The 10,525-nt window shown below is 32.3% G+C and overlaps 3 protein-coding genes across 4 annotated transcripts; 2 read left to right on the plus strand and 1 right to left on the minus strand.

Moving 5' to 3' along the window:
• The first annotated feature begins 409 nt into the window (after nt 1-409).
• LOC117610329 (uncharacterized) lies at nt 410-3,182 on the plus strand. The gene is made up of 4 exons (XM_034337572.2): nt 410-595; nt 668-889; nt 1,065-1,375; nt 1,600-3,182. The coding sequence occupies exons 1-4, from the start codon at nt 410-412 to the stop codon at nt 2,204-2,206; spliced, it is 1,326 nt and encodes a 441-aa protein (XP_034193463.2). The 3' UTR covers nt 2,207-3,182.
• On the plus strand, nt 3,098-4,333 carry LOC117610516 (farnesol dehydrogenase-like). Its single transcript, XM_034338028.2, has 4 exons — nt 3,098-3,234; nt 3,436-3,700; nt 3,782-3,954; nt 4,048-4,333. Exons 1-4 carry the CDS (start codon nt 3,103-3,105, stop codon nt 4,219-4,221), a joined length of 744 nt encoding a protein of 247 aa, XP_034193919.1. The 5' UTR covers nt 3,098-3,102; the 3' UTR covers nt 4,222-4,333.
• A 131-nt stretch (nt 4,334-4,464) lies between these two features.
• On the minus strand, nt 4,465-10,509 carry SF2 (splicing factor 2). Of its 2 annotated transcripts, XM_034338027.2 has the most exons (4): nt 10,125-10,509; nt 9,488-9,872; nt 9,227-9,421; nt 4,465-6,892 (listed from the first exon to the last, which is right to left on the minus strand). In XM_034338027.2, the coding sequence occupies exons 1-3, from the start codon at nt 10,292-10,294 to the stop codon at nt 9,230-9,232; spliced, it is 747 nt and encodes a 248-aa protein (XP_034193918.1). In that variant the 5' UTR covers nt 10,295-10,509; the 3' UTR covers nt 4,465-6,892; nt 9,227-9,229. The 2 variants fall into 2 exon arrangements, with proteins under 2 accessions (XP_034193918.1, XP_034193917.1); XM_034338026.2 differs by having other exon boundaries at nt 4,465-9,421; nt 10,125-10,504.
• Nucleotides 10,510-10,525: the final 16 nt, after the last annotated feature.

Raw genomic sequence — 10,525 nt, forward strand, 5'->3', positions numbered from 1 at the left:
CTCGCAGTCCATTCTTCGTCCGCTTGCTATCCTCTTGCAGTTCATTTTCCGTCTGCTTACCGTCCGCTTTACCATCCACTCGCCGTCTGCCTCTTGTCCGCTTCTCACTCCACATATATATTACTCTAATTAAAATATAATTGAAATATGTTATTACTAATTAAAAATACTGTGAGTAGAATTAGTAAAACTTAAACTAGCTTGCGTTCTTTATTACCGTGTATCAAATGACCTAACAATAAACCTTAACTGTTAATTTGCCGACTCAATAAAATATTTCTATTCTAAGAATCCTCTTTTCCTTCTATCCTGTACACATATTATCCGTTTTAAGATAAAAGAACATGAATATTGTTACGTTTAAGGACAATGGATAAAAGCCATCAGGAATTACGAGACCGCAAAAAAAATGACAAAATTCGATTCCAGACTCACTGATGCAGAAATTAAAAATATGTATACTAAACAATTAGTAACAGCTTACAGAAAAAGAGGCGATTGGTACTTTGAAAATGGCATGTTCTTAGAAACATTGAGCGACTACGAACAGAGTTTTCAATTGAACGTACACGATACACTGCTGAATGAGATGCAAGTAGGAAATCGTAATTTTTCTTATTTCTTATAGTTAAATAAATATTCAATATTGTAATTTGTACATCGATAGGACAAATTATTGAAACTTCTACGTAAACTAGACAAGTATGAGATGTTTCAACGTTACTGGGATGAATTTCTAACGGATTTTGATCCCATAAGAACAGCCGCTCTACTTTCGTTGCATGCTGAATATAAGATTTATCTGAAACAAATGGCGATCGCTAGGCACATGTTGATCAAAGCTCTTGATCTTGACGAAAATAACGTTGAAGCTCAAGAATTGCTGAAAGTTTGTATCTTTTTTACGACAAAAAAATTTAACTTTTACTTTCGAAGAAAAATCTGTTTTACCGTAGCTTTCGATCGGTAACCTTATCGTATATTCTTTACAATAGCGTATGCATACGTCACCTGTAAAGAAAGACAACATTTATGTTACATGATAAATTCTAATACATTTATAGATCGTGTATAATACCGGTCATACACTGATAACTTACACTGTCATATGGTGCATGCACGGTTGTTACGACAAAGCTTTGGTGACAACTGAAAAAGCGCTTGACTGTAATCCATACAACCCAGGATTCATTTTGCTAAAAACTATTGCTTTACGACTATCCGGTCGACTGGACGAAGCGATTACGTGGTTAGAAAACGTTAGTAAAAACTTTTACAAGTTGCTCGAACCTCGGGATACGCAAAATTCAATCGTGGGAAAACTTTCGATCAAAGAAGTTAAGAATGAATTAATCAAACAATGGTACTTGATACGGTAAGAATTCAATTGTTATAATGCATATTATTATTATTATATTTACCTTATAGATTCTAATAAACGACGATACTGTAAAAGATGACCGTAAATCTTCAAACATTTTCGTCGAGCAACGCGTGCATCTTTTAACGTACGAATCGAACGCGTCGAGTTATCGATCGAAAGCGATATATCGCGCAGCGTTCGCGCGGGAAAACTCAAATCAAATAATTTGTCAACAGATACGACAAGGCGATAAAATGTATATTAAACGACAAACTTGAGCATGCAGCGCGTATCATCTACGAAAGTCAACTAACTAAATATTACATGGAACCGTACATAACGCTAGGTGACATTTATCTTAAACGTGATAACGTTGATTTAGCGTTGAAATCGTACCTCAAGTGTCATGACATGATACGTGAACTGCATCTGTTTCCTTCTCGAAAAACTATCGATCTTACCGCAAGGATAATCGATATTTTGAACAATCGAGCGCAAGAGGCGATAAACGAGGGACGTTTGAAAGATGCGATCAATATAACCGACAAAGTACTTCAGATACTCGATGGAAATCAAACAGAATTACATCAGTTGGGTGCGCAACGTGGTAATGCGCTTTTTTGTAAAGCTCGTAGCCTTTTCCAAATTGCTATAAAGAAAAAAGAAGAAAATAAAGAATGCTGTGAAATAGCAGCGGATAGTTTGAGATTTGTTCGGGAACCGAATCACGCAGGTCTATATCGAACTTTATACGGCGAGACAGGTATCGAAGATGTTATCGATCAATTCGCGCCAAAAAGAAAGCTACCTAAATCATTAAAAATTCTCATGCAATTTTCTTAATTTTTTTTCTTTTATTATGATGCACCGCATAAAGGTTTTACTTAGAGATTATTGAAAACAGAAAAAAAATATCAAGATTAATACTCGTTTTACTGGTAATAAATCAATTAACTTACCGGATGCAATGATTTATTTTTAAAACATCTGACGCAATATTTATACAATGTTGCTCGTCAAGAAGATACTTGTATCTGTTTTTATCTGTATTCTTACTTGAAGTAAACATACATCATGTATGTCGAAAAAAATGCATTAAGTATAATTGAAATATTCGCGTGCTCTTGATAAAAGGGTTGCACTCGTTATAGATTCCGAATACGCACAATCCTGTGTCTTTTAATTTTAATATCCATATCAAGAATACTACAAAAATATATATGTACTAAATTCTCATGAACAATTTGTATATAATAAAATTTTCAAAAAAGAGATTTTTTAAGATACCTTCCAAGTGTTTACAATGTTTCGTTTTACTCCCTCAATCCTAATTATTTGTCATTTTAAGCGCATCTACATTAAAAATAAAACTGCAGACAAATTTATCTCAAGATGTCCTCGTTCCACGTCAAAATACATTCTATCTGTAGCTAATGATTTCTCCAACTGTATGTTAATAATAATATCAACTCTATACATGTACAATTAATTCCTGTAAATAATATAGTATCATTTGGAATGTAAATACACAAAATAGCATAACAGCTGCAAGCAAATTAAAGCTGTTAAAGTATCTCAAGTCAGAAGATTAACGCGACCTCGGTAATCTTGGGCCACAATTTCATTCTGGTATAAAAGGGGCCGTGGATGCTCCGAAATGCAAACACTTTGTAGTTTCACGTCCACGATACTCTCGTGTAATAGCAATCAAAAAAAGAAAAGAAATCTAACACTTCATCATGGAACGTTGGTCCAACAAAGTTGCTTTAATCACTGGTGCCGGGTCTGGTATTGGAAGGTGCTTGACTGAATGCTTGGTTGGCAAAGGAATGACGGTTGTTGGCATTGGTCGTCGTATTGAAAAAATAAAGGTATACTTTTAACTAGAATTAACATTCTAATTCATTTTTCCATTTGCAACTGAATTCCTAAGCTCTCCAATATAATACATACACAGTTATGCTATTTCTTTCTGAAACCATAATACCTAGATTTTATTACTTAGAAACATTGCTGTGTATATAATAAAATAAAGAAAAAAAAAAAAAATCACTTCTTTATTCTTTCACCAGGCACTTGCAGAAGAACTGAAGTCGAAACCAGGAAAACTGTTCCCTCTGCAATGCGACCTTTCTAATCAAAATGATATTATGCGTGTGTTGGAATGGATTGAGAAGAACCTAGGAGCTGTTAACATCCTTATCAATAACGCTGCCACTAATACCGATGTCACAATGCACACCGGTGAAATGGATGATTGGAAGAAGGTCTTCGACGTAAACTTCCTCGGACTGACTTGCATGACCAAGGAAGTCCTGAAATTAATGAAGAAAAAAGGCAAGTATCCTTGGGTTCGATCATTCTTCTACAATTCAAAGAAACAGAAATTGTAATTCGTGCATCTGTCATATTCTTCAGGAATCGACAACGGTGTTATTATAAACATTAACGATGTGTGTGGACTGAAGATACCAACCACTCGTGATCGTCCAGTATCTCCAGCTTACATTGCCAGTAAAACTGCTTTGACTGCGTTGACGGAATCCCTCCGGTCAGAATTGGCACAGCTTAAATCCAACATCAAAGTGATTGTAAGTAGTTACGATATTTACCTTTGTCACTACTACACAAAGGAGAAGGAAATCTCTGATTTCTCATGATAAATACGTGTCTTCATATTACAGTCCATTTGTCCTGGTTTGGTGGAGACTGAGATGACCGCACAATGGTTGAGAGAGAATCCGCGTCTGGCTTTGAAACCCAAAGACGTGTCCGACTGTGTACTGTTCGCATTGCAGACTCCAGACAACGTTCTCATCAAAGAACTTACAGTTACGCCAATTCGTGAGACAATGTAAAAAGTAACAGTAGTTAGATATCGTATATTTTTTGCTGTTTGCTTTAACAGAAAACATGACAATTGACGCATTGTAAATATATAAAATAAAAATATACTTTGCAATATATCAATCAATGACTGTTACCAGAAATTATTGTTACTTTCATGAGATTTGATAATAACGAGAAGTGTACAATTGTTCAGGAAAAACGACAAACAACACACTTTATTCGTAGAACAAGCGTAACACATTACATGAGAAAACAGAAATGCTTACAAAATTAGCACCATTAAATTTCTAACGTTTTAAAACTTAAATAAGTTAAACGTTTCTTATACAAAAAGACCTAATGTAACAGAATTTCTGTAACAAAAAAACGTCAAATTAACAAAATTTTTATTAAAAGTTATATAAACTTTAAAGAACAATAACTTGTGATCTTACAAAAAACACTTGTTTCCTGAATCAGTTACGTGTCCAAGAGCGGCAGAAGCGTATCCTTCTCTTGATTACCTAAACAGGACTAATAACAGAAAATTAATGGAAAATTATATTTTTTTCTTCTATTTTATGTTACTCACCTAACGAAAATGAACAGGCGTCTAGTAGTAGACATTGTTTCTTCAGCTTCATTATCACAGATACCAGAAACAGAATATTCAAATTAAACAAAAATTATTCCCTCTTTTACTTAAAAAAAAGGAATAAATAAAGCAACAGAATTCCATAATAAATATATACTCACATAATCTCCTCTTGCATTCTTAAAAGAAACTAACATCATTATATATTAGTGATACTACACTTACAACAGTGATACTTGTAATCAATGAACATTAATTGAGAAAAGAATCAGGGGAGTTCTGTACAATTCCTCTTCGTCATGGAAGAGTAAAATACCAAAATTGGTAAAATCGTTTAATTAAAGAAGACTATTGTGGAAGGATTAGTGCTATTACCAGGAGATGGACATTCATTCTGTGGAAAAGACTGTGACAGATTTTTCATTAAACTGAACGATTATAATGTAAGCACACTAAAACATCTTTCAAACCATAAAGTTACACATGTATCTGTTATACTTAAGTTAGCCTTTTAAAAAATTTTAAAAAGTGGATGTTTGCTTTGAAGTGTTTCTTTTTTATAGAAGACTATTGTTTAGAAAAATGCATGCAGAAAATGTGTTTACCGAAGGGACGTCAGATATTAAACTTGATATGAAATACCTTATAAGGAGCATGTGATTGCATCCGTTTTCAATCCATGATATCCGACAAAATGATATCCCGACAATATCCTGTATTGATCCTGCTAAGTGCAAGTCCAAATCTCCGTTATCCGACCTAGGCGATATAATCCGTGAAACCTATTGAAGCACAAACGACGCAACGCTCTGCTCTTTTAACACCTCAATTGATAATCCAAATCCATTATTCCGTATTGAACACGGCGTACAGTACATTGTCCGGTCAAAAGATCCAAGTCATCCGCTTAACATAATCCGTCGAATATATACATATATATATATATACATATATACATATATATTTTTCCAGCCAATTTTATCCGTATCCAAACATCCATCATGAACACTAATTTATCCTGTCAGCATCCTAATCCCAATCATGTTTTTTCCATTTATTTTTTATTTTATTTTCATCCCGGGAGATCCTCTACAACTAGGGAGCCAGTCCTTGTTAAGATGGAAGGATTCGTTTCATTGTTTTTTTTTATTTTCGACCCCGCTCCTCCTCTTGCACGCGAAGACCCGTAGTTAGGTTTACCGCACACGTATATGAAAACATACACACGCTCACGACAGATAATGTGTAATAAGATTGAAATGATTTAAAGAAGAATAATTAAATATAACGAAGTTATGAGACGCACTATTTACAACGCGACAGTTTTCTCTGAATGACCACTGTTCGTTGCGTTTGATCCTGAGAAACTCTAATATATCCAATCGCATCGCCTATACTAATTGCACGAATCAACGAGAAACGAGGATGATCTCTCAACGAGCATTCATTTCGTTGAACCACTAGGTGGTTTTCGTTCCTTTCTCGTGACTGGGGCCGATAGATGAGACGTCTGATACTTTCCGTAAACGAACTGAGTTGTTATCTCAGTAACGATAAAAAAAATAAAAAAAAATAATTTTAACTTATAAACTGTTTTGACGTATACGAAAAATCAGAAGCAAATACTTTCATAAAGTAAAACGTACAAAGTTGACATTCCATTACTAGTTCTTTTGTTCAGTGTACAGAACGTAAAAGAGAAAAAAAAAAAAGAAATACAAAAGTCACTGGGCGTGTTAAGGTTTCAATCGCGTGAATTGCAACAAATCCAAAACACTGAAATGATTAAGAAATCAGCGTAATCACGTGACATGTCGAAGCTGTTCATTCTGTGGCTTTTTTTTTCTTTAGTTCATCAAAAGCACTGCTTTATCACGATTAGATATTAATTTTGTTTTTTTAAAACAGAAAAATATGAATTGTTTTGAATCCTTGTAATGGATTTGCCAACGTTTTCTGATGAAAATCCAGAGCTAATTGAGAATCCTTGAATGAAACGGATCGTTTCTTTCATCCAATTCCTTTCCTGAATTCCTGATCCTGAATTTCCTCTTGAAAGTATCCTTACTGTCTCATTATTTTTCATTCTCATTTACGTCTTAATCCTTTTATAATATATGCTCCATACATTAAATCCATCCAAAACGCATTCCATCTCATCCCACCGTCAAGTGAATGTGTATTATATCCATCCAAGAAGTAAGATCGTGTCGATTTCAGTTTTTCATTCATTGTGTTACAATCCAATCCAATATACAAAAGAAGAAAAAATACATTAGTCCCTTACACAATATATGCATTAATATTATTATATATATATATAAAATTTATCACTGCAAATGTAATCCTTGTGACTTACATTATTCAAATATGTATGATTACATGTTAAAAATTGAGCAAATACTATATAAAAAAAGAAACATTTTGTATCTGCTTTGTTTAAATTTAGAACCTTCCTTTATATCACTGAGTATGTATGAACAAAATAGAAATCACAGGATTAATTTGCAATAATAATATTCTCAAGAATACATGAAATCATTGTTTTCCTTCAACAATTTTTAATGTATAACAGAGAATTGAAGAAAATGTGTTTCTGAATAAATTCTACAAATTCTAAGAAATTTGTGTGCACATTTTCTAAAGGAAAACATTCAATGAGAAATGTGTGGCAAAATATATAATTTCTTTTTAACTTATTTAAATGATAAAAACACATTTCTCAAAATAATTTTTATATAGCTATATATAAAATTTACTTCAATATGCACATTCTACAGATATTCAAATAACTGTAACATACCTGTTACTACATTGCTAATAATAATAATTTTAGTATGAGTTAAACATTCTTTGTCTGTTTAGATGTAATGTATAACACACAATTTTTCATCAAATCAAACAGGTGGCCCAATAATCATCGTTAAAGAACACTCAAATATATAAGCTGTACTTTAAACTATTCAAGTGAACAATGTTGATACATAAATAAATAAATACTATGCCAGTATTTCTTTCTTTTTTTTTAAAATAAATTGGTTATATGAATATTAATCTCTTAGTAAAAATAAACGTTTCACCTACATTTAACAAATACTATGCCACATATGTACCATCAATTGATGGCTATCGATGTATTACATTGTCCAGGTATTAAGTGTTATATTTTTTAACATATATAGTACTTTGTATTGTCATCACTATGTAGCCAAAATAAAAGTACTTAAATTTGTGTGGAAACTTAAACGACGATGAGCCGTGTAAACAACCTTGAGGTATTTGTATGAACGAGAGAATTATTTGTGAGAATTAATAACTATTTGTAAAAGAAAAAAATAATTTTAATATGCCATAATGTTTATGATATTTTATGTACTTGATTATATGTATGAGTAAAATATATATTCTGACCAAACATCTAACTATGGGCTTTATATTCATTATGGCATTGCCGTTTTCTTTTTATGTGTATATATATATGCGGAATAATTTTGAGCTGTTAACGATAAACAAAATGTTAGCTTCATGAATTTATATTGCAAGCATTTAGTATTAAAAGCCTTAAAGAATTTTGTATGTTAAATATGCTTTAAAATGTGCCGTTCTCGTCACTTCAAATGTGAATACACAAATCTAAAAAGACAATAAAAAATAGTGTTTACATCAGACTAAGCATTGCTGTATAGTTACTAATTGTGGTAGTTCAATGAGAATGCTCACATTACAATCTCTTAAATGAGAACATTCTCACTTCACATTAACAATATTAACAAACTATACAACAAAATGCTGTTTACCAATGCAAACATTAATCAAATCACAATTTATTAATTAATCACAATTCATTAATTCATTAACCAAGTCATTTTAGATTCTCATTTGTAATACTTCAAAATTGTTACACACTTTAAATATGTATTTATAGTGTCAAAACAAATTGCAAAATATAAAGGAATGTAGTATTTAAACATAAAAATAATTCTAATCAATATATCTTTAACGATAATATGCAATTAATATGAGCACGATTCTTCTTGATTAATACAAGAAAAAAGATAAAAATTTTATGCCAATGTTTACTGTTAAAAAATCAATCTATTGTTTCACGAAATATAATTCGAATGTAATTAACTTTAAAAATATATTTATATTGTACATTCTGATTAATTCATAGTGGACATCATTTGAAGATACTTAAATAGAAAATGAGAAAATATTTGAAAACTACTTCGTAAAATGAACCGTGCTCTAACTATACATTAGATACAATACAATTGTTAAATTCAAGCAACATGGAAAGTAATAATTTTATAATTTGTACAAAATTGGTTTGGATTGGAAGGTGTCTTTAAGTGAAATTCAAATCAGTAATAATGAAACATGGTAAAGCAAATATTGATAAGCCTTTACTTATATTACCATGTGAAACATATACGTACACACTAGTCGTATGAACGAGATCTGGAACGAGATCTTGATCGCGAGTAATTACGTCGCAATGGTGAATAGGTAGGCGAACCACGACGTCGTGGACTATAGCTTCGTGAATGACTTCGACCTCTCTCTCTATCTTCGCTGCGTCCTCTATCGCCACTGCTGTGATCTTCTTTCACTCGAATATAGGCAACTTCTCCCTGCAAAGAACAATGGACATTATACCATATGAAAATGAAAAACATATAATACCCAGTATATTTTACCTCGTGAGACCTAAATCTTGAATCATCTAATTTCTTCACAGCATACTTCATATCTTCGTATCGTAAGAACTCAACAACTCCAGTGCCATCTTTATAAACATCAGCAAAGCATACATCACCAGCTTCGCGCATATGATCCTTTAAATCTTGCCAACTACCAGAAGGAGGTAAACCAGTAACAAGAACTCTATACTGAGATCTTCTTGCAGGTGGTCCACGTCCTCTAGAGTTACTCATTTCACCACGGCCACCTCTTCCACTGTCACCTGCTCCACGCCCACCACGAAAATTATTACTGGGACCACCACCTCTTGGAAACTCAACTCGTAGTCTATAACCATCATAATCATATCCGTCTCTTGCATGTACAGCATCTTCTGCATCTCTAAAAAAAATGTACTTATACTGTATTACTCAATAATAATTTTAATATAAATTAAAATATTAACATCAATCTTTATGTAACTTGAGGTTTTAATTTAAATCTGCAAGTTACAACAATATGACATACAAAAGTGTTCATTCATGTTATAAAAAGAAATACAATAAAAAAAAATGAATGCAATAGTCAATGGTACAAAGTACATCTGGAAAAAAAGAAAAATTTGTTATATTAAGTATAATTTAATAAATATACCTTGGATCGTCAAATTCGACAAAAGCGAATGGTGGTCCTCTCCGATTTTTTAAATCAACAAAGATAACTTTACCAAATTTATAGAAAAGATCTTGGATATCTTTTGTTCTTATATCAGGTGGTAAATTACCCACATAAATTCTACATTCGTTTCTACCACCGTGAGACATATTCACAGTTCTTGTTTTAATTTACTGTATATAGGACACAACAAAAATATGTACCTTCAATTTCAATCGTCCAAAAATTTTACACTCACTTTATTGATGAAACAAACAAGATGGTGGTACCGGCCGAAGGGTAGCATAATCATGAAACGCGTAGAATATCAAGACTAAACAAATGTCGATGGCCCTATCTACCAATTATACATCATATTCTTACATTATTCTTTTTTTCAT

This window comes from Osmia lignaria, chromosome 11 (genome assembly GCF_051020975.1).
Source record: "Osmia lignaria lignaria isolate PbOS001 chromosome 11, iyOsmLign1, whole genome shotgun sequence".
Taxonomy (NCBI): domain Eukaryota; kingdom Metazoa; phylum Arthropoda; class Insecta; order Hymenoptera; family Megachilidae; genus Osmia; species Osmia lignaria.

What these genes read in the sequence shown, in the direction of transcription:
- LOC117610329 (XM_034337572.2), top strand. Translation starts at nt 410, where the DNA reads ATGACAAAATTCGATTCCAGACTCACTGATGCAGAAATTAAAAATATG. An exon ending in CACTGCTGAATGAGATGCAA is followed by an intron (nt 596 to 667) that starts GTAGGAAATCGT and finishes GTACATCGATAG; the next exon opens with GACAAATTATTGAAACTTCT. An exon ending in AAGCTCAAGAATTGCTGAAA is followed by an intron (nt 890 to 1,064) that starts GTTTGTATCTTT and finishes ATACATTTATAG; the next exon opens with ATCGTGTATAATACCGGTCA.
- LOC117610516 (XM_034338028.2), top strand. Translation starts at nt 3,103, where the DNA reads ATGGAACGTTGGTCCAACAAAGTTGCTTTAATCACTGGTGCCGGGTCT. An exon ending in GTCGTATTGAAAAAATAAAG is followed by an intron (nt 3,235 to 3,435) that starts GTATACTTTTAA and finishes TTCTTTCACCAG; the next exon opens with GCACTTGCAGAAGAACTGAA. An exon ending in GAAATTAATGAAGAAAAAAG is followed by an intron (nt 3,701 to 3,781) that starts GCAAGTATCCTT and finishes CATATTCTTCAG; the next exon opens with GAATCGACAACGGTGTTATT.
- SF2 (XM_034338027.2), bottom strand. Translation starts at nt 10,294, where the DNA reads ATGTCTCACGGTGGTAGAAACGAATGTAGAATTTATGTGGGTAATTTA. An exon ending in GTCGAATTTGACGATCCAAG is followed by an intron (nt 9,873 to 10,124) that starts GTATATTTATTA and finishes CATTTTTTTTAG; the next exon opens with AGATGCAGAAGATGCTGTAC. An exon ending in CAAGATTTAGGTCTCACGAG is followed by an intron (nt 9,422 to 9,487) that starts GTAAAATATACT and finishes TGTTCTTTGCAG; the next exon opens with GGAGAAGTTGCCTATATTCG.